This window comes from Pelophylax lessonae, assembly GCF_965119305.1.
Source record: "Pelophylax lessonae genome assembly, chromosome: 5".
NCBI lineage: Eukaryota > Metazoa > Chordata > Amphibia > Anura > Ranidae > Pelophylax > Pelophylax lessonae.
Genome location: NC_138772.1, coordinates 191,915,420 through 191,937,467, shown reverse-complemented (window position 1 = coordinate 191,937,467; position 22,048 = coordinate 191,915,420). Strand labels below are relative to the sequence as shown.

The following is a 22,048-nucleotide window of genomic DNA, read 5'->3' as shown; positions in this document are numbered from 1 at the left end:
ACCTAGATAAAACCAACCTGAAATTTTGTGTCGGGTTGGGTGCTATAAATGGATTAGCAAAGAGCTTGTCTTGTCACAGCACAGCTCTGCACATTCCTTCTTCTTCTGCCTATGTGGAGGGGGTGTGTGTGCCTTTCCTCCAATCAGCTGTCACACAGTGTATGCCAAGACTACACTCATCCTGCTGAATGAGGAAGTAAAAATTCTAACAGGATGTTGGAATTCTAAAGAATATAGAATGCTGAAGACAGCAGATATGCATGTAAAACCTATGTAGAGAGAATTGTTTCATCCCTGTGTATCATCTGGGGCTGTTCACTTCACTGGGTATAGGAGAGGGTTTACATCCACTTTAAGGAACTGCTTGCCCGTATCTGACAGTTTACTGAGAGTCTCCAGGATCCTGGCATTGCACCCGCAATCTATATGCAGGTGCAATGCTTTACAGCAGCAGCCCTCTGATGTGACCCGCGACCTCATGCTCATGCTCTGGGATGCTGGGTCGGCAAGCCCAGATACTGTAGCAATCATGGGGTTGCCAACCTGACATCCCAGAGCATCAATGCATAGAGCCAGTTCCAGCAGCGAAAAAAGCAGGCAGTTGCAGAAAAAGCAGGAATCGCAAAAGCCAAAGCTGTTTCTGTACGACCGACTCCGGTCCCAGGCAGAGTAATACCAAGTGGGTATTACAACTTTGCCTGGGACCTTTCTAGCAGCCTGGAGTGTGATGCCAGCAAAAGCTGAAAGAGGAAAAGGTCAGTGTAAAAAATATCAAATATACTGCACTTTTGCAATGGGCACATTAGCACTTATAAAAAAGGGGTATTAGGCTCTTTTCATACTGATCCGCGGGTGCAGTGTACCTGTGGCTTTCTTTTGGGTTAGCTTCACTGAGCCATAGACTTCTATTATATCCTGCAGGTTTGGTGTGCTTTCAGAAAGTGCACCACACATGTAAGATATATTAGAAGTCTATAGTAAATCGCAGCTAACCCACAGGAAATCTGCAGGTGCACTGTAAATAGCAGTGCATCAGTGGGAAAGCAGCCTTATAGGGGGCTCAAGACAGTAAGGACTTGTTTACATTTGTGGTTTGGGGGGGGGGGGGCGGTACAACCCCATAGTTCATTGTGGCCTGCAACTGGTTACCAAATCACTGAAGTGGCCCTCGCTCTTTAAAAGGTTGAGCACCCCTGCTTTAAAGTTTCGTGCATTTATTTACTTTATTTTTTTTTATATAAAAAGGTGAACTTATTTTTTAACATTAAAGTCCAAGCCTGCATAACTACGTATATCATTATAGGACTTTTGTGTGCAGGGGTTTTATTTTAGTCTCTCCTGATTTTTGTCTTTTAGGCTGGAGGTGTAAACAGTATGGGCACAGAACTGGTGATCGCGAGTGTCCTTACTTCATCAAAGGCAATCAGAAGATTGAGCAGTTCAGAGTTGTAAGGCTAGAGTTGTTCTTACATAGTTAATTGAATGTTGTCTTTTGTTCATGGTTTATTTCTATGGTGCCTAAGGAGCTCACAGTTTGTGGGTAAATGATACTAAAAAATATAAAGGATGGCAGCACAAACTAGAGGTTGACATGCATTTATACAACTGATTCTAAAAAACAAATCAATTGGGGACATGGAGGTGCAAAGTAATTAAGGTAAAGCTTGCCATACACCAGTAGAATTTCATTTGAAATGTAATTTTTAAGAACATTTGTTTAGTCTTCTAATTGTTAATGGGTCATATCGATGTTCGTTTTCAGCTGTAGTGACAAGACAATTCGTAGGAGCAGGTTGGGAAATTTTTTTCAAACAAATTTCTAACAGTGTATGTGGTTTTTATTTGGGAAATTATATTCCAAAACCAAATGTTAAAAGCAAACAAAGTGTTGAAGTACTTTCAAACGACATTCATCAAATAACAAACAGGGTGTGTGTGATCCCTGCGCTGTCTGAGGTGATTAGAGACTCCCTGCTGCAGCGCCACTGAAACTGATACTGAACAGTTGGATAGATATTGTTATGAGGGTAGTGGTGTGCTTCAGGGGTTAGATGTTAACTAGATCTCTAATTTGATGGGTAGGTATAAGGTGCAAATATGTCGGTGAAAAAAGTGCTCAGTGTTGGGGGTATGCTCAAATATCGTTAACGAGGTAATGAGTAAATAAATAATTGAATAAAAGTGCGTAGTGTTTCCTAGAACGATGTGTATATCAATAAATAAACCAAATGCCTAAAAGTCTTCCTTCACAGTTACAATGATGAAATAAACCATAAATAAACAAACACAATTATAAAACTAAAATCCCGTGAATGAAAATAAAATAGATATATGGGTGCTCATAAAAGGTGCTGCATGCTTCTTCCAATTGCCTTATAGAGTGTTATACAGTGATTCTAATAGGTGGAAACGATAAGTAAACAACGCTATTAAAATGCCTAAAATAAAGAGTCTTTTCAGAAATCAAGTCCAAAAAAAAATTTTTTTCCAAAGTATAAACTTGTGTATATTTTCTCCTTTGTGAACGTGCTTCAATGGATAAATAAAGTGACTTAGTCTCCTCCACCTTGTGTGTCACCTCTATGTGCGCTAAACTCTCACCTTCAAGGCAAGAAAAATATGCCTCTGGTATATATCCAGGTTTTAAATGGATGTTGTTCCCTTTGGCCTCTGTCTGCTTTAAATCCAGATCATCGGTCCTGTTTATACCTTCCTGGATTCCTATGGATGACCAGTTTGGTTCGCTGTCCTTGTCCTATCCTCCTTATTATAGCTCAGAAACAAAGCTATACCCGGAAGTGACGTTACGACAGAGCTCGATCTCCACATCGGCGGTTGTTTTGATTTATGCTCACTGATCTTCGCAACATTGTAAGTGCATTTCTGTAGATATGATAATAAAAGTTTGAATATACTGCACCATGATAGCCCTTTGTTTCTGAGCTTTTAGGTATTCGGTTTATTTATTGATATACACATCGTTCTAGGAAACACTACGCACTTTTATTCAATTATTTATTTACTCATTACCTCGTTAACGATATTTGAGCATACCCCCAACACTGAGCACTTTTTTCACCGACATATTTGCACCTTATACCTACCCATCAAATTAGAGATCTAGTTAACATCTAACCCCTGAAGCGCACCACTACCCCCATAACAAAATGACATTCATCAAATAGTTGAGTGTACTGAGAATTTTCTTACAAACAAAAATCTACTAGTGCATGGCCAGCTTAAGAGTAGGGGGATTGTCACATTAGCCATAGGAGTATGGGGCATAAAGGAGTGACTGCAGTGGTAAGAACAGCAGATTTGAATGCAATATGACCGACTACAAAATACATAAAGCATTCGTCAGTCTTACAAATGGGAGACTGTTCATTAGCTTTCTTTTGGTGATATTGGCTTGCCAAAAATATTTTTTTTTATTGCAAACCATAGACGGAAAAAAAAAACCTGAGCACACGTGTTTCTACTTTGATAAATGTTAGGCTTGGTTCATATGACTTTGATTTTGCTGCGATTTTCAGAACGACTCTGTAGTATGACTCAGCTGCGTTTTTGCATATGGTATGGGGCAAAGTCACACTGTAAATCGAACCAAAGTAGCACAGGAACCTTTTCAAAAATTTCACTGTGCTAAGTCGCATTGCTAAGGAACAGGCACTTGATTTTAACTAAGTGGATATCCCTTTTCACACTAATTTGAACCAGCACTTGGACAACGTTCACAAAGAACCACTCTGTTCATTGACTGCAGTGGCTGTAATAGCTGCTGTATTTACAAAGCAACTGTATTGCCAGCAAATAGGGGGGGGGGGATTGGCTGCAGGTAAAAAGAAAAGCACAAGCCCGGTGTACTTTAAAAAAGTTTTTATGCGGGTGTGTAGCACACAATGTCCACAACTGGTAAAATGCATTTGTTTTATATCCATTATTAAAGCGATTGTAAATCACTCTGAGTCCCCGTTCACACTGGGGCGACCTGTTAGGCGACCTGCTCGCCTCACAGGTCGCCGTAGGTCACCTTCCATAGAGAAGCTGCGGACCCGTTCTAATAGGAGCGACACAAGGCGCTCCGACTTAGAAAAAGGGTCCGGAGCTTCTTTGGGGCGACCCGGAGCGACCGTCATAGACTTCAATGTTATGAAGTCCGTGCCGGCCGCTCCGAGGTCGCGGCGCGCTGCTCGCACTGCGACCTCGGAGGTCGCCCCGGGAAGTCGGATCGCCCCAGTGTGAACGGGGCCTGAAATGTAAAATGTATGAAGCATATTCACTAGGGTTGCACCGATACGTTTTCTCTTTCGTGCATTGACGGACACAGCTCCATAATCATTGGGTTATACTGCCTCCTACAGGAGTAGGACACTAGGCAGAAAAATAATCTGGCCTATGGGCAGTCCCAGGGGGGTATACTCCCTCTCTCTGCTATAGATACTCAGTTTTTTTCTGCCTAGTCAGGAGTAAGGACCTAGTTCCTTGCTGGGATCTTTGGTTCTGGCAATTTTCTTTCTTTTTGATTACATTTTTTTCTTATTTTTTTCATGTGAGATCTACAATCAACTACCGGGCTGGATAATCTAGATCCAGTGGTCTCCCCAGTCTGGCCAGTGAGCAGACCTCCACTCTGTGCTAGGTCGGCCACGACATAGCCCCACTGCACGGGGGCTGGCCTGCGAGTTGAACACCTCACAAGGTCACATACGACCGAGTCTCTGCCCAATTCGTAGCATTTCTCCTGGCTGACAGCCCCCCATTTCGATGGCTAGGAGTTCTGTCTGGAGTGGTGCCCACCTGGTACCTGGTATAGTGAGTAGCTGCCCCTCCTGTCCGACTGGAGGGCTTTGGGGTGGATGTGGGCCCATGCTTAGGACGGTCGTACCCCCCTCCCCCGGGTTCCCCTCCTTCCTGTCAGGCACCCCCCTTTCATCTGTCCCCATCCTAACCCCCCCCCTCCACTTATGCTGGGGCTGTGTGGGTGGTCTGGTCCACCTCCTGGGGTGGGGGCAGGGCGCTATACTGGCAATAGGGGCCCGGGGGGTGAGCCGACAGCGACCAGATGATCGACTGTGCAGAGGGGGAGGATTTGTACTTTGTGGGGGCTCCTGCTAGGGCCCCTCCCCGTCCTGCCTGGGCCTGTTACTGAGGCCTAACTATCCCTCCTGGGTCCCTGGGAGCCTCATGTTGCGGCGCAGGGCCACCATTTTGCTGTAGCCTGTGTGCTTCTATGCACAGCAGCCATGTTTAAGTAGTCCTGCGGCCATTTTGCGGTGGTTTGCAATTGAAAATAACAGTGGCCATGACAGTGGAGCGCTGTGGGCAGCGATTTCGGAGGTGGGAGCCCCTCATCATCCCCCTGGTGCTGACTCCTCAATCTTTTCACTTCCTGATCGCCGCATGTGGAGTGCGGATTATCCTTGTGGCTGCAGATGCCTGTTTCTGCTGGGTGGTGAGTCTGGTGGGGTTCTATCCTTTTCTGCTGAGGATCACTTGGTGCTTTGTGCCTGGCAACTGGGTGCTGCTGCCAGCGTGGTGGAGGATGTCACTTTGCAGTGTTTTACACTTTTGTGGGGCCCCCCTGGTGACTCATGGTGTCTTTGGAGCACATATTCCCACCTGATCCCCTCTCTGAGGCTACGGGGCCCTCGCGGTCTCAACCATCCATCGATGCACTGATGGCAGTCCTGGAGTCCTTTGTGTCCCATGTGGAGGTGGTTTTTGGGCAACAAGTTGGTAAAAAGCGTCCCCTGCCTCATCTGTCTCATCAGATCCTGAATCTAATTCGGCTGCCGCCGTGGACGGGGTCACCCTGCTGGGTCTGCGACCATGCGCCTGGAATTCTCAGATAGTGAGAATGATTCCTCCACATCTGCAACCACGTACGATAAGGTGCTGATGGAAGCACTGATTGTATCTGTGCATGAGACTTTAAAGATGGAGGACGCAGCTGCGACTGGGGCGCAGGTTCCCTTTGGCACTCACAAGCCATCCAGAGCATTAAAGGAGTTTCCTTTTCCTGCGTATTTTGACAGAATTGTCGCTAAAAGAGTGGGGACGACCAAACGACCAAAGCGTCCCCTTGGGGTCCCTAAGCGATTTACTAAACATTTCCCCTTATTAAGAAGTGGACTGTTCTAACGGTGGTGGGCCCTCCAGTTTCCGGAGGCAAGACAACCATTATTCTGGTTGAAGAGTCCCTGGCCTTTAAGGATCCCGCTAACAGGAAGGCAGAGGCTGTGGCCAGCAATATGTACACTCTGGCTGGTTTGGCACTGAGGCCGGTATTCACCAATGCCCTAGTGTTGCAACCTCTGGCCTTGTGGGCTAAGCTTTTATGCCGTGACCTGGAGGGAGAACCGCTCCCCCCTGCCTTTGCTGAGCTGGCCGGACCAGCTGGTCCAAGGGCTGCAGTTTATCCGTGACGCCTCTTTGGATGCGGCTCCCCTAGTGGCTCGGTATCTGTTTCGGCAGTGGTCCTTTGGTGTGTCTCTTGGCTTAGCTGCTGGTCTGCGGACCAGACTTCTAAAAAGGCCTTGACTGATCTCTCCTTTCAAGGGGATCGCCTGTTTGGGGCTACCCTGGATGACCTCATTTAAGGTCCCACAGGGGGAAAGAGTACTTTTCCTCCGCAGGCCTCTAAGGGCAAGGAACCTCATCGTAGACATGGACCCTCCTTCTTGGCTCATAAGTTTTTTTTCGTCCCTTAGGGTCAATTGACAAGGGCTCAAAATCTTTCAGGGCCCCCTTCTGGAGGATCCAAATGAACCTGGCCTGGAAAGCGGAGAGCGGGCTTCTCCAGACCCACAGACAGGGCTCCTTCAGCATAAAGGTGCGTCCTCACCCGTATCGGGTGGGGGGACGTCTTGTTTTCCGGACCCGTGGACTTCCCTGGGTCCACAAAGTAATTTGGACCGGCTAGAAGAGCAAGTTTTAGTCTTGTCCACCGGCAATGTTCTTTCCTTCCAACTTGCATCTGTTCCCGTACCGCGCACAGGGTCTGTTTGGGGAAGTACAAGACCTGTTGCTTCAAGGAGTGATTGTCCCGGTTCTGACTTCAGAACATTTTCAGGGTTTTTACTCAAACCTTTGTACAGTTACCAGGAAGGAAGGCAAGGTGCCTCCAATCCTAGACCTCAAGGCGCTGAACTGCTTTGTGCGGGTGCTGAAGTTAAGGATGGAATCCATTCGCAAGGTGGTGGCATCCCTGCATCAGGGGGATTTTCATTCCACTATCGACATCAAGGATACTTTCCTTCACATTCCAATATGTGCCGGTCACCAGCGCTTCCTCGGCTTTGCCGTGAGAGAGGAGCATTATCAGTTTGTGGAGTTCTCTTTGGTCTTGCCTCTGCTCCTCGGGTCTTTACAAAAGTGCTAGCATTGTTATGCCAACGGGGGATCGCGGGACTGGGCTACTTAGACGACCTCCTTCTGCAAGCGGAGTCTCCTATTGCTCTGGTGGAAAACCTGGAAATCACCATACGAACTCTGCGGGCGTTTGGCTGGATTGTAAGTTTTCAGAAGTCTGCTCTGGTTCCGTCCACAAAGCTGGACTATCTGGGTCTGACTCTGGACTCAGCCTTAGCCAGAGTGCTCCGTCCTCTGGACAAACTCCAGAAATTGCAGGCTGCAATTCGTCTCCTGCTGTCCACCAGATGGTCATCCCTTGCATGCGGTTGCTGGGCCTGATGGCGGTTCCTTTGCACAGTTCCATACGAGGTCCCTGCAAAGGGAAATCCTGGCCAAATGGGACAAGACTCCGCAGTCTCTGGACAATCAGATCCGGCTGAGTCGGGGAACAAAACAGTCCCTGATATGATAGCTTCGTTCTCCGGAGCTTCGGCTGAGCAAATCCTTCCTCCCCTTGTATTGGACAGTGGACACCACGGATGCCAGCCTGTCCAGCTGGGGAGGCGTCCTCTGCAAAAATTCTGCTCAGGGGATCTGGACACTGGAAGACTCCAGACTACTGATCAATGTCTTGGAACTCCGAGCGATCGGTCAGACTGTGCCTGGCACATTGGATGGATTGTCTTCAGGGATGTCCAGTGCGCATTCAATCGGACAGTGCCACAGTCGCGGCTTATGTCAATCATCAAGGGGGCACAAAAAGTGTCCTGGCGGCCCTGGAGGCAGCCTGCATTCCTTTGAATGTTGACTGGTTATAAATAAAATAAAAGGAATCTGCGCTAAGGAAAGAAAAGGAGGGATCAGGCTGCAGCCCATCTCAAAATATAGCCCTGAATGGGATATATAGTAGGTAAAATTCGGGGGTGTGAGGTAAGTGGCGCTGCCTGTATTATGTCAATAAAGGTGTAGTTAATTAGTGTATATATGTAACATACCCCATATATTGTAAACACATAAAAGTAAAAAATCACATTAGATAAATAATATCACATGGACCATATATACAAAGGCATATATATATATAAAGTGCAAATAGTGCGGTAAGGTGAGAGGTGATCGTTCCTGAAAAGATATATGCTGATATTTAAAAGTATATCAAAGTGACTCAAATGAATAAAGGTGCTAAGTGGTAGTGCAAAAATGCTTAATTAATATAAAAATAAATTACAATGGATAAGAACAATAAATAATCCGATTGTGGTAAAGGTGGGGTATAGTAGTAGGGTGAATAATAAGTATAAGAATAAATAAGCAATAAGGTGCAACAGTACCAAATCAGGTATTAAAGTGACAAGTGTGGATATCGCCCCACTATATCCACTGGTTTGTGGGTTAGCCAAAAAACAAACAACAAAGCAGAAAAGGGGGTAGTGATAAATAATGGCAAATTAATTAGTGACTGAGATAATAGTCAAAAAGTCCATAAGTTGTTATTTAGTGCCAAAGTCCAAAATATTGTATTGGACGATTTCTTGAGGTGATCCGGAGTGGATGTGCGGGTGAGGAATCTTGTGCTCCCCTCTCAATACAGCCCGCACTTACCAGAGCTATGTACCCCTACAGGGGTGGCAAGGGTGTGGTTAAAACTGGGGTTCTCTCCTGTATGGTAGGTATCCTGGACCCTGATAACACTAGCTGTGGTCCTCCAATCAGATCATCTCTCAAGGGTAGTAACTTAGACTCATTAGGATCGGTGAACATTAGTATGCCAAGTGTATTAGAGGGTAGGTCCAGGTCATATATAAGGAATGAATGCCTCATATAGTGAAGTATTGTAACTAAATGTTCTTTTTATTAAGTTTAAAAACAGGTACTCACATAACATTAGGGGATAAAGAAACGTGCATGTAATAGGAGCCGCAACTTCCTCATATAGCGGTGGACTTCCGGAACGCCGTGCGTTCCAACCGCCGGATGTGCGTTCCAAACCAAAAGCGGAAGTGACATGGTTACACTCTACGCGTTTTGTCAGAGTGACATCATCAAGAGCAGCATGAACAAAGTCAAATCCAAATCTATAAGGTTATAGTGTCCCTATCCCGCAGGGCCCTCCGATGACGGAAAACCATGGCCATTTGTGGTGCTCACAGGGCTGGAGGAGATGTCCGCCCCCAAGGAGACATAACTTCTGCCTTATACCCATGTGTGCACTCCAAGCTGGTTTACAAGGGTCCCAGAACTTCCTAAATCTCCTTCAGCCCTGTGAGCACCACACACGACCGTGGTTTTCCATCTTTGGAGGGTCCTGTGGGACGGAGACACTATGGCTGTGCAGATTTGGATTTGACATGTGAGATCTGTACTTTTCTGGTACAATGTTTTTATTGACATGTATAGGGAAACCAGATGCCATAATCCCATGCAGTGGATAAAAAACAGGAAACATAATACAGAAGTTGACACACTAAAAAAAATTGCTACAAGACATAAATAAAAAATGAACAGTGACCCACAGGCAGGGCCGGCGGTCAATGCAGAATGCCTGAGCTTGCAGACTCTGGGCTGAGGTGGACAGGGGGAGCGGAAATTTTAACATGTGAGTTGTTATAACATTTTTTAATAAACAGTTTGCCCATTGCTGCACTTTGATAGCGTTTCCCTGTCTTTCTATACTGGGTTCACACAGGAGCAAAGGTATTGGTTTCAGTTATTGGAGCATTTGTATGAGTATTGGCACCGGTGTTACCCTAATATCCACATATAGTGTGTACTTGCCCCAATCCATAGTGCCTAGTGTGGATCCTGTCGGCTGTCTCCTTCCTATATCTGCGTGTGTCACTTCTGACAGTTTGCTGTCACCATGGATTGCCTGTTGTCAGAACAATCTTCCACCTCTAGTGTACAGAAGGTGACTGATGGCCTCAGATGTGCATGCTTCCCTGTGAGACTTTGTAAAGAGGGGTATGTCCTTTCCCTCCTATCAGGTCTCAGAATATACTCCACTCTGTGTGTGACATCAGATCCCTTCCTCCTGGAAGCTGATTAATACCATCTGATCTGTGTACATTAGAGGGTTCTGAAGGAGAGAGGGCTGAAGATAAACAGGCACAGCTTGTGTTGGAGAATGTGCGCTTCATCATTGTTTAGCACCTGAGGCTAGTCACTTCAGAGGGCTTATGTAAGGGTCTATTATCACTTTAATGCAGTTTCAAATCCTTCTTTATTTATTTTTTTAATTGAAATATATGTATATATTTGTCATGTTTTTGTATCTTAAATTCAGTGTTTTTCTATAATGCATTGGAACACTAAGTGTGTATACTATGTTCTGTAGGCTCATGAAGACCCAATGTATGGCTTATTAAAGGAAAAAGAAAACCAAGAAAAAGAACTGAGGTAATGAGTAAATAGAAACTGGGCCATCTTTCCTGTACCCTGAAACTGAATAGATCTTTACTTCTGGTAATTATCTTTTAATGCTTTCGGTGCCAGAGACGTTTATTTATTTATTTATTTATTTATTTTGCACACATGCATGAAAATCATTTTAGGCCTGAAGATTACATAAATCTCCCAACACATTATATATTTTCTGAAAGCAGACACCCTAGACAATAGAATAGTGGTATTTCCATTTTTTGCCACATATTACCGCAAAGGTCTAGGGAACAAAATTTAAATACACTAAAATAAAGTTTAGGGCACACAAATGCAATAAATTACTCATTCATTTTTATTTTTTTGTAAAATATAAAAGATGAGGTTGCACCGAGTAAATAGATACTCAAATGGCAACAATATTTAGTACCCTATATTTCTCTTTCATTCATGGACTGGACACTGCTCTCCATTATTCCGAACCACAAGTTATATTGCCCCTTAATGGAGTAGGAATCTAGGCAGAAAAAAGACTTGGCTGTGCCTATGGACAGTCCTAGGTGGTATACATCCCCCTCTCTGCTATAGGCCTTCAGTTTTTTCTGCCTAGTCAGGAGTAGGGTCCTAGTTCCCTGACAGGACCTGTGGTCCTGGCAATTTTTTTTCCTTTTTAAATAGCTTTTTTTCTCCTGTTTTTTCTTCCTGTGAAATCTACAATTAACTGCCAGACTGGGCGACAGGCTGGCTATCTAGATCCAGTGAGCACGCGCAGACCAGGGTCTAAGTCCGCTGCGACATAGCCCCACTGGAAGAGGGCTGATCTGCGAGTTAAATGCCTCGCAAAGTCTCGGTCTGAGTCCCAGCGTTCCTCCTGGCCGATAGCCCCCCCCCCCATTTCGATGGTGAGGAGGTTCTGTCTGGAGTGGTGCCCGTCTGGTTCCTGGTATGGTGAGCAGCTGCCCCTCACCCCCTGGATGGGTTTGGGGTGGAAGCGGGCCCCTCCCTGGGACAGTTGGACCTGCGGGCTCCCCTCAAACCCCTTTTGTTTGGTGGTCCCTGTGGGTCATCTTGGTACCCACATATTACCCCCCCCCCCTTCCCTTTGGGGTAACGTGGTGGGTTGGAAAGTGGCAGGGGATAGTATGCTGCACTGTACCGATGGGGAGATGCACCACCCGCAGATGGGCTTCACAGCTGGAGGGGAGGGGGCTGGCTGCTAACAGTGGCCCTGTGCCTGGATCCCCCCTCTCCATGGTGGCTGGTGTAAGGGCTCCAGGGATCTCTCCTGGGTCCCTGGAAGCCACATGCTGGAGCCATTTTGCCATAGCCGGCACCATTTCTTTGTGGCCTATGTCTTTCTAATGGCCGGCGGCCATGTTTGTGTAGTCCAGCGGCCATGTTAGGTTGGTCCAGCATGCTGGTAGAGCGGCAGCCAGGACAGGGGAGCCTCTGGGTGGCGATTTTTGGTTTTCCTTTTCCTTGGGTGCCGCATGTGGAGCTGAGTTATCTCTGGTGCAGACCAGTGCTACTCTGGTGGGGTGGTGAGTCTGGTGGGGTCCCTCCCTCTCTCTGCTGCAGGTTGTGGGGTGCTCTGCTTACTGGTGACCCTGTGGTGCTGCCGGCGCAGTGGGAGTGTCCCATAGCAGTGCTAGACACTTTTTGTGGTGGGTCTCCCTTTTTACTTTAGCAGTCTCAGGAGCATGTTTCCCCACCTAACCCCCTCTCAGAGGCTGCAGGTCCCTCGGGGTCCCAACCACCCATTGATGCACTGACAATCCTGGAGTCCTTTGTTTCCCAGGTAGAGGTGGCATTTAGGCAGCGGGCTAGCAAAAAGTGCCCACCGCCTTCCCCTGCCTCATCTGTCTCGTCAGATCCCGAATCTGACTTGGCTGCTGTGGATATGCCCACCCTGCAGGGTTTGCAGCCACTCTCCTTGATTTATTATATAGTGAGGATGATTCCCCCACTTCTGTAGCTGCACACGAGAAGACGTTAGTTAACGCACTGATTACATCTGTGTGAGAAAAAATTAAAAATGGAGGACGCCGCTGAGGCTGCAGTGGAGGTTGCTAGTCCTTTTTAGCACCCACAAGACGTCTCGCACAGCAAAAGTGTTTCCTTATTCCTCCTATTTTGACAATTTTGTCTATAAAGAATGGGAGCGTTCAAAACGCCCCTTTGTGGTTCCTAAACGCTTTGCTGTGAGGAACCCCTTTGAGGAGCCAGTCCTCAAGAAGTAGACTGTTCCACCAGTGGTTGTTTTGCTTGCGTCTATCTAGCAAGGTTACTTTGTGGTATAATCAAGGAAGCTCAGACCTCTGCAGTGTATAAATGTGCTTTTACTATACAAAAGCAATCTGTACATACAAAACTATTACAATATTAGGAACATAATACAAGACTGGCAGATACAGGTAAAGAGAAGAAAATATAACAAGAATACTTAGCTAAAGATGTTTCCCGCCATGGAGTCCCATTTGCTATTATGCAACATGGCACAGGTAATCAGGACCAGACACTTGCTTCATAGATGTTCTGGGTGAGACTAAACTTTAGCAGCTTGGGCAGTGGTATTTAGACTTGTGTATTAGGAATATACCATCCCCCAAGCTAACACCCTTGTAAGCAACAATATGACATTCACGTTCCTGAGGAGAAAGGGCTCGCTTATCCATTGTTTAGACAGTGACTTCACCTTTTAAGGGGGAAAGGTGGGCTTGGTCATACTGCATTCCTCAAGCCTTACATCAGAAAGGTATAAGCTATACATATAACCTTATATGGCTTCTTGACCAGGACTTGAAGGCTTAGAATGCAGTGAGCCACTTCATAATTATTTGCATATTACATATTCATAAGAAAATATGTAATATGCAATTTCCACAACACTCCACCCCCTGGCTCACAAATATCATATAATGCCTTCAACTTTACATAAAGGCAAGATGTCCTCTATCAAGTAGATATAGGAGGAGTCCCCTGCAGTGCATTAGCACACCTTCCCAGCAAGGAGCGTTGTCTCCAAGGGTAAGAGAGGCTGGATTCACCCCTTTTTTATGGATAGTGTAGGACCCACCGATAATGGGGTACTTTGACGCAGTGGTGGGCTTGAGCACGATATGGCCATATGGTGGAACTAAATCCCCATTTTTATTTAGGGATGGTCTCCATATTTGATAGTCATTTCTTTTGCATGGTTGCGCTATTCTTTTTTAATATACATGTTGCTTGGTCCATAGCTGCACCGGCTTTAGATATACATGTTCAGGGTCTGCTCCCCCAATTTTTTGCTTGTTTAAGATGTCAGAAAACCCCTGATAAGTGTAAACAAAAAGAATAATTCTCCCACCCCCTGGTTTATCGTAAATAAAAAATGGGGGAACTAACTAACAACAATAATTTGCCTTGAATACAACCCCCTCCTATAAATGAGAAGGTGTTTCAGTCTTTGGCTAAAAGTTCATTAGAAAAGTCCAATCTAATGTTCTTTAGAAACAAGTCCAGGCTTGTAATACATCAAAGGCCTTGCTCTCCATAGCTCTTGCGGTCTTCCATCATTTTGTCAATCATGTAACCACTTTCTCTGGTCTTCCTATAGATCAAATCGGAGACAGCCTGTGGAGTGGAAAACAAAGCGGATTATCTGTTCCTTCTAATAATACAGATACAGTAGACCCCGGGCCTTCAGCTACAATCTCTCCTCTAACTGACTTCTTGCTTGGATCTCTGACCAACACTTTTCCACCTGCCTGTATCCACTTCTGACCCTCCCAAAGAACATCAATAGGGAGGAGAGGGAATATACTGATATTTCCTAGAAGATCCCTGCTGTTTATTTTGGAAGGTTTGATATTATAGAGCCTCACCTTCCACTCTTGCTGAGAAGTATCCACTAACCAATCAGAGTCCCAGCCACTGTCTTGAAGCTCATCTGCCAATGCAAATATAACTTCAAACCTTCCTGCCAGATTCCCTCTCATTCCTAGATAGGCTTCAGCTTCAGATACGTCACTCTTGGTTTCTGTCATGGGAAGCAGTAACTTGGTACCTGTTAAACCCTGTTCTTTCAGGAACCTTGTGTAAATACTGAACCCTGCACTCTAGCTGTGGAATCTGCACCCCAGCCCCACCCATCCTTTCATATGGTGTGCTTTTGGCTAGTGGCCTAGAATTTAACAACATGACTGCCTGTGTGAGGACCCGATGCCACCCCCTTAGTGTACGTGTGGGTGTAGGTTTGTGTATCTGGTCCTTCAATAGCCCATTGTATCTTTCAATCAAACCAGCTGCCTGTGGATGATATGGGATGTGGCACAACCAGTACACTCCAGAATCTTTGGCCCATTGCTGTACTGTTGATCCGGTGAAGTGTGAGCCGTTATCACTTTGGACTTGTTTGGAAAAGCCATAAGCAACAACAATTTTCTGTAGCAGTTGAAGTGTTGTGGCTTGATCTGCACGTTTGAAAGAATGAACAAAGAAAAGTCCTGAATAGGTGTCCACTGCAGTGCAACAATACCTCTGTCCATTGTTTCCCTGGGGCAGGGAACCGATGAAGTCAATCTGCCAAAACTCTGCAGGCCTCTCGCCCCTCTTAATCGACCCGGTGGAGTACTTTTGCAATGGCCATTGTCACACTTATCCACACACTGTACAGTTCCCTATTACAGTCCTTATCATGTCCATTGATCAGGGCAATCATCTGTGCTGTGCCCATTCAAATGTTGCTTTCTGCCCCAAATGTCCAGATTGCTTGTGGGCCCAGTTGGCCAAGTTCATCAAGACAGGATCAATTGGCACAACTGCATTCACCTTGGCAATTTCGTCTGCCACTCTGTTATAGTTCTCAGAGGCTGGGACCAGGGGCACATGTGCATCAACATGCCCCACTTTTATGGTGCGGGAGTGAGCTTCCTTCCAGGTGTAGTCCCATACTTCCTCGCCTCCCCACACCACCTTTCCATGAATCAACCATTCATTGGACTTCCACGTGGGCAACCAAGTTGTCAGTCCTTTAAAGACCGCCCAGCTGTCAGTGTAGATAGTGACATGGGAAGAAAGATCCTCCCGAAGAGTCATCACTGCAGCTTTCAACTCTGCATACTGACTGGACCCTCCAATTCCGGTCTCCTTCAGGACTGTGTCTGTACTCTGGTTGTATGCTGCTGCTGTCCATTTATGCCCAGACGAGGTGACTATGGCTGAACCATCAGTGAACCATGCTGACTCCTTCATCTTATCTGACAGAGACATAAAAGGTGGAGCCTCTTAAATGGGGGATGACTGCAGCACAGGAATTTCTTCTTCTGTATGGGTGCTGGTAAAAGTGACAAGCCCAGCCAACTGTTTTGAAATGTCTCTGACATTCCCAGCTGCAATACCCCCTCTTTCTTGAAGGTACCATTTTCATTTCATCAGTGTTTGGTTCTGGGCTACAGCTGCCCTAGTGGTCAGTCCATTATCTCTCACCCATCCTGCTATTGGCAATGCAGTATGGATGGTGACTGTGTCCTTTCCTATAATGGTCTCTTCGTGTTGAAGTGCTGTGTAGGCCCCAAACAGGTACTTTTCTAGGGGCGTGTATCTCTTCTGTGCCCCTGTCAGTTGTTTGGACCAAAATCCAATGGGTATTGCTCTCAGTCCTTTCTTTTCATTTGGCTGCCACAGACTCCAAGATATTGTACCATCCTGCTCAACTACATCCAGCTGAAATGGTACTCCTTGTCTCACGGGTCCCAATCCTTGATGCTGCAAAAAGGTTTCTTCAGCAGCCAGGAATGCAGTCCGCTGCTCTGAACCCCATGTGAACTCAGTCTTTTTCCTTGTGACATTGTATATAGGCCTCAGAATCAGTCCAAGATGTGGGAAGAACGATCTCCAGAATCCCACAACTCTTGCGCCTCCTTTTTGGTAGTAGGTGGCAACAATACCTGCATAGTTTGCACAACTGTCTCTGGAATTTTCCTCTGTGGCCCAGTCCACATCATTCCCAGGAATTTCACCTCTGTGGCAGGTCCTTGGACTTTGTATCTGCACTCCTCAAGCCTTACATGAGAAAGGTATAAGCTATACATATGACCTTATATGGCTTCTTGACCAGGACTTGGAGGCTTAGAATGCAGTGAGCCACTTTATTAATAAGGAAATATGTAATATGCAATTTCCACAACAGTGGTGGACCCCCCTGTATCCAGGATGAACAAGGCAACCATGATTCCGGTGGAAGTCGGAGTCTGTGGCTCTCAATATGTTCACTATTGCTGGATCGGCCCTTAAGCCAGTCCTGGCCATTGCCCTGGTGTCACAAACACTTACTAAATGGGCAAAACGTTTGCACCGTGACCTAGAGGGTGAGCAGATTCACCCTTCTTTTACTGAGTTGGCAGACCAGTTAGTCCAGGGGCTGAAGTTTGTCTGGGATGTCTCTTTGGATGCGGCTCCCCTGGTTTCTCAGCGATCTGTTTCAGCAGTGGTGCTTAGGTGTGTATTCTGGCTTAAGGGTTGATCTGCGGACCAGACTTCTAAAAAAAAAAAAAAAAAAACTCTGACTGATTTACCCTTTTAAGGTTATCGCCTGTTTGGTGCTACCCAGGATGACATCATTAAAATTCTCACAGGAGGGAAGAGTACCTTTTTTACAAAGCCTGGGAAGGGGAAAGAACCTTGTCGCAGATGTGGCCCGTCTTTCTTGGCTCACAAGAAGTTTTTTTCGTCCCTCAGGGTCCACTGATAAGGGTTCAAAACCTTTTAAGTCCTCCTTGGGAGGTTCCAAGTGGCCCTGGTTTGGCAAGCCAAGAGCAGGATTCTCTAGACCCATGGACAAGGCTTCTTCAGCTTGAAGGTGCGCCCTCACCCATGCCTGGGATAGGGATATGTCTTCGCTGGTTTCCGTGCCCGTAGACCTCCTTAGTAAATGACAAATGGGTCCACTAAGTGATACTGTCCAGTTAGAAGATAGTTTTGTTCTTCCCTTTCATTGTGCATCTGTCCCTGGACCGCTTGCAAGCTCTCTTTGGGGCGGTGCAAGACCTGTTGCTTCAGAGTGTATTGTCCTGGTTCGGGTATTGGTACAGTTTCAGGGTTTTTATTCAAACCTGTTCACAGTCCCAAAAAGGAGGACAAGGTACGTCCGAACTCAAGGCCCTGAACTGCTTTGAGTCGGTGCAGAAGTTCTAAATGGAGTCCCATTTGCACAGTGGTGGCATCTCTTCATCAGGGAGACTTTTTTTTGCCTCTATCGACATCAAGGATGTTTACCTGCACATTCCAATATGTTGGTGACACCAGAGCTTCCTTTGTTATGCTATGTGAGAGGAGCATTATCGGTTCATGGCATTACACTTTGGTCTCACTTCTGCTCCTCAGGTCTTCACAAAAGTGTTGGCCCCAGTTCTGGCATTGCTACATCAGCGGGGGATTGAGGTACTGGGCTACCTGGAGGACCATCTCCTGCGAGCGGAGACCTCTGCTGCCGGACGATGTAGAGATCACTATACAGACCCTAAAAGAGTTTGGTTGGCTTCTAAATTACCAGAAGTCTGCTCTGATTCCATCCAGAAAATTGTATTATCTGGGTCCTACTCTGGATTCAGCTCTAGCCAGAGTGTTCCTTCCTCTGGACAAACTCCAGAAGTTGCGTGTTGTGATTCATCTACTGCTGTCCAGCAGGTGGCCCTTCCTCCAGACTTGCATGTGGGTGTTGGGCCTGATGGTATCTACCTTCGAGGCGGTTCCCTTTGCACAGTTTCATAGGAGGTCCCTTCAAAAGAAGATCCTGGTAAAATGGGACAAGTATCTCTGGACAATTTGATTCGACTGAGCCGGGAAACCAGGGGGTCCCTGGTCTGGTGGCTTCACTATCTGGCTCTTCCTCAGGGCAAATCCTTTCTCCCCTTGTATTGGACAGTGGTCACAATGGATGCCAGTCTGTCCAAGTGAGGAGGTGCCCTTGAACTGAGCTCTGCTCAGGGTTGTTGAACACCGGAAGAGTCCAGACTACAAATCAATGTCTTGGAACTTCGGGCAATCAGGCTGTGCCTGGATCACTAGACAGATCGACTCCGGGGGCTCCCTGTACGAATCCAGTTCGACAATGCCACGGTAGTGGCCTATGTCAATCAAAAGGGCGGAACAAAGAGTGTGTTGGCAACCCTGGAAGTAGCCGGCATCCTCGGGTGGGCAGAACGCTTTGTTCCGGCCTTCTCCGCTGTACACATTCCAGGAGGGGAAAACTGGCAGGCGGACTATCTTATTCAGCAGGCGTTGGACCAAGTGGAGTGGTCCCTTTACCCGGACGTGTTTCATTAGATATGTCTTCGGTGGAGCACCCCCCTAGGTGGATCAGTTGACATCATGACTCAACAGAAAGGTACCGAGGTTTGTGGCAGGGTCATGGGATCCTCTGGCAGACCCTCTGGTGGCCCCATGGGGCCAGTTTAGTCTGATCTACGCCTTTCTTCCTCTCAAGCTTCTGCCGTGGCTTTTGCACAGGATGGAGGCCGAAGGGATTCTGGTCATACTAGTGACGCGGACTGGCCCCGCTGGTCTTGGTACAGTGACCTGGTGCGATTGGTCCCTGGTGCGACGTCCCTTGGAGATTGTCTCTCAGGGAGGATCTACTGTTCCAAGGGCTGATCTTCCATCCTGCTTTACAGTCGCTGTCTTACAGATGGCCTGGCTATTAAAAGCAAGGTGCTGAAGGATAGAGGTCTGCCTGGGTCTGTGATTACGACACTACTGAAGGCTACCTCTAAGAAGATCTACCATCGTACGTGGAAAGCGTAGATTTTGTGGTGTGAGTCAATTGGTGTTTTCCCTTCGTTCTTTTTTGGTGGCTCGGATTTTGATCTTTCTTCAAAGAGGTGTTAAGCAGAAATTGGCCTCGAATACCATCAAGGGCCAGGTGTCGGCCTTAGCATTCTTCTTATAGGGACCCCTGGCCATGCACTACTTGGTGAGTACCTTTAGTCAAGGGTTCGACATCTGACTCCACCGGTGCAGTCTCCTCTACCACCTTGGGATCTGAACTTGGTGCTTTCGATTCTCCAGAAGCCTCCCTTTGCAAATATTCAGGAGATTCCCCTGCTTGCACTGTCCCAGATGGTGGCATTTTTGGTGGATATCACCTCTGCTCGCAGGGTGTTGGAGCTGGCCATGTTATCTTGTTGTAACCCCTACTTGGTGGTCCTCAAAGATAAGGTGGTTCTTCGCCTATGTCTTTCGTTTCTTCCTAAGGTAGTCTCTGATTTCCATTGCAATAAAGACATTCTGTTGCCTGCCCGGTGTCCCAGGCCCAATGTGGTTTGGGTGATTCTGGTGTATTTGGCAGCCACTGAGTCTTTTTGGAGGTCAGACTCACTTGACGGCCCAAGAAAAGGACTGTCTGCTTCTTCTGTGACCATTTCCAGATGGATCAGACACACGGTGACTCAGGCCTAGTCTGTCAAGGGTCAGGTTCCTCCTTTTCTTGTAACAGCTCACTCAGGCACTTAGTGCTCCTTGGGTCTTCTGTCATCAGGCGTCAGTGGCGCAGGTTTGCAAAGCAGCCACTTTGTCGTCGGTGCACACTTTCACTAAATTCTACAAAGTGGATGTGTTGCCATCTGCGGATGCTTCCTTTGGCTGCAAAGTTTTGCAGGCTGCTGTTTAGAGGGTCTGTTCCCTCTTTGGGGGTATATTGTTCAGGCTGGGCTCCAGTCGTTTTTTTGGTTAGCCTGTTTACCTGGTTGGCTATTGTGTTTTACCCTTGAGATTTTTTTGTTGTTCCATCCCTCATGTTTAGCACTGTTTGGGAACATCCCTGTGGTTCTAAAAAATGGTGAGCTGTGTCCATCCATGAATGAAAGAGAAAATAGGATTTTTGTACTTGTCGTTCATTGACGGACACATCACCCACCCCTCTATGGAGTTTTAATATTTCTGACACTGTTTGTTACTAAACTGAAGGCCTATAGCAGAGATGGGGATGTATACCACCTAGGACTGCCCATAGTCGTAACCAAGTATTTTTCTGCCTAGTGTTCCACTCCTGTAGGGGGCAATATAATCCGTGGTTCTGAATAATGGAGAGCTGTGTCCGTCAATGAACTCAGAAAAATAAGTCCAAAAATCCAATTTTTTTTATAGGTTACGCTTTAGAAGCCCCCTATATGTAATCAGTTTAGCATTCTGGAGGTCTGGTGCTAGAATTATTGCTCTCTGGCGTGTGCGGCGATATGTAACTTGTGTATCACATTTGGCGTTTTCATGCCTAAGCGCTCCAGACGTTTGCGCTTCTGCTCGTATATGTGAGAGTGGGGGGCCTCAAATTTTTTGGGGGAGATTTTATGTGTTTGGATGTAACTTTCATTTTTTACAGTTATTAAAACATTTTTTTTCTTTAACCTTTTTTTTTTTTTTTCATCACATGGGGCAAAAATATTTTTTGGGTGCTCCACTGAATGTAATGCAATGCAGATCGCATTGCATTAAATTGTTTCCCGGAGTGGATGTGGGACCTTTTTAGGTCAATAATTCAAGTTGGGGAAACACAAGAAAAAAGATTGTCTATCTTAACCCATTCTGCTGGGGGCACTAAGTTCTTCTGTTGCTTTTTTTTATCTCAGATCAGCTAGGCAATGTAGTGACTGTATGTGGTTTTTGTCATTTTGTAGGATTGCACAGCTGAAAAAACTGCTTGAGGATTCAACATCTGAAGAAAGCAGTGACAGTTCTAAAGAAAAACATAAGAAGAAGAAAAAGAAAAAAGACAAAAAGAAGAAAAAGAAGAAGAAAAAGCGAAAATCTTCTTCTCACAGAAGCTCTGATTCAGACTAATTTCTAAAAGAATGATGCAAAGTAAATACAATGAAAGAATTACAACGTTCAATTATGTGGACAAGATAACTTTAGAGTTGGCAGAATAAGAAAGGTTGCCATTGCAAAAAAATGCAGGCTGCTGGACTATTAAAGCTTTAAAGTCTTGTGATCTACTGGAATAGCTTGTGCAATCACAACTTCTGATCTGCATAATTATTCCAGGCCATTGACTCCCTATATAGGGTAACACAGATGAGGATGACCGCTCCAGAGCTTATGCTTTAAAACTGTGAACTCCAGGCAAACCACTAAATACACAGATGAAATGCATACTGTATATTGGTGGTGTTTTACCTGCCAATGGATTTGTATTGTTGTTTATCTATTTCTCAGATTGACATATCTCTGATAAGTCTACTAAATAGTTCTAAGTAACTGTAGCTGGACAGTAAATGGGAAGCAGCACACCCATGACATTGTTTTTCTGTCACTCTGCTCTCTCCAATTAATTTATGTG

At 46.1% G+C, this 22,048-nt stretch overlaps 1 protein-coding gene across 2 annotated transcripts in view; it reads left to right on the top strand.

Moving 5' to 3' along the window:
• Nucleotides 1-21,636, top strand: part of RP9 (RP9 pre-mRNA splicing factor) — a 35,807-nt gene extending 14,171 nt beyond the window's left edge. For both annotated transcript variants that reach the window (XM_082257479.1, XM_082257480.1), the window contains exons 5-7: nt 1,357-1,448; nt 10,691-10,752; nt 21,387-21,636. In XM_082257479.1, the coding sequence (XP_082113605.1) occupies nt 1,357-1,448; nt 10,691-10,752; nt 21,387-21,549 (317 nt within the window). In that variant the 3' untranslated portion in view covers nt 21,550-21,636. The remainder of the gene's footprint in view (nt 1-1,356; nt 1,449-10,690; nt 10,753-21,386) is intronic.
• Nucleotides 21,637-22,048: the final 412 nt, after the last annotated feature.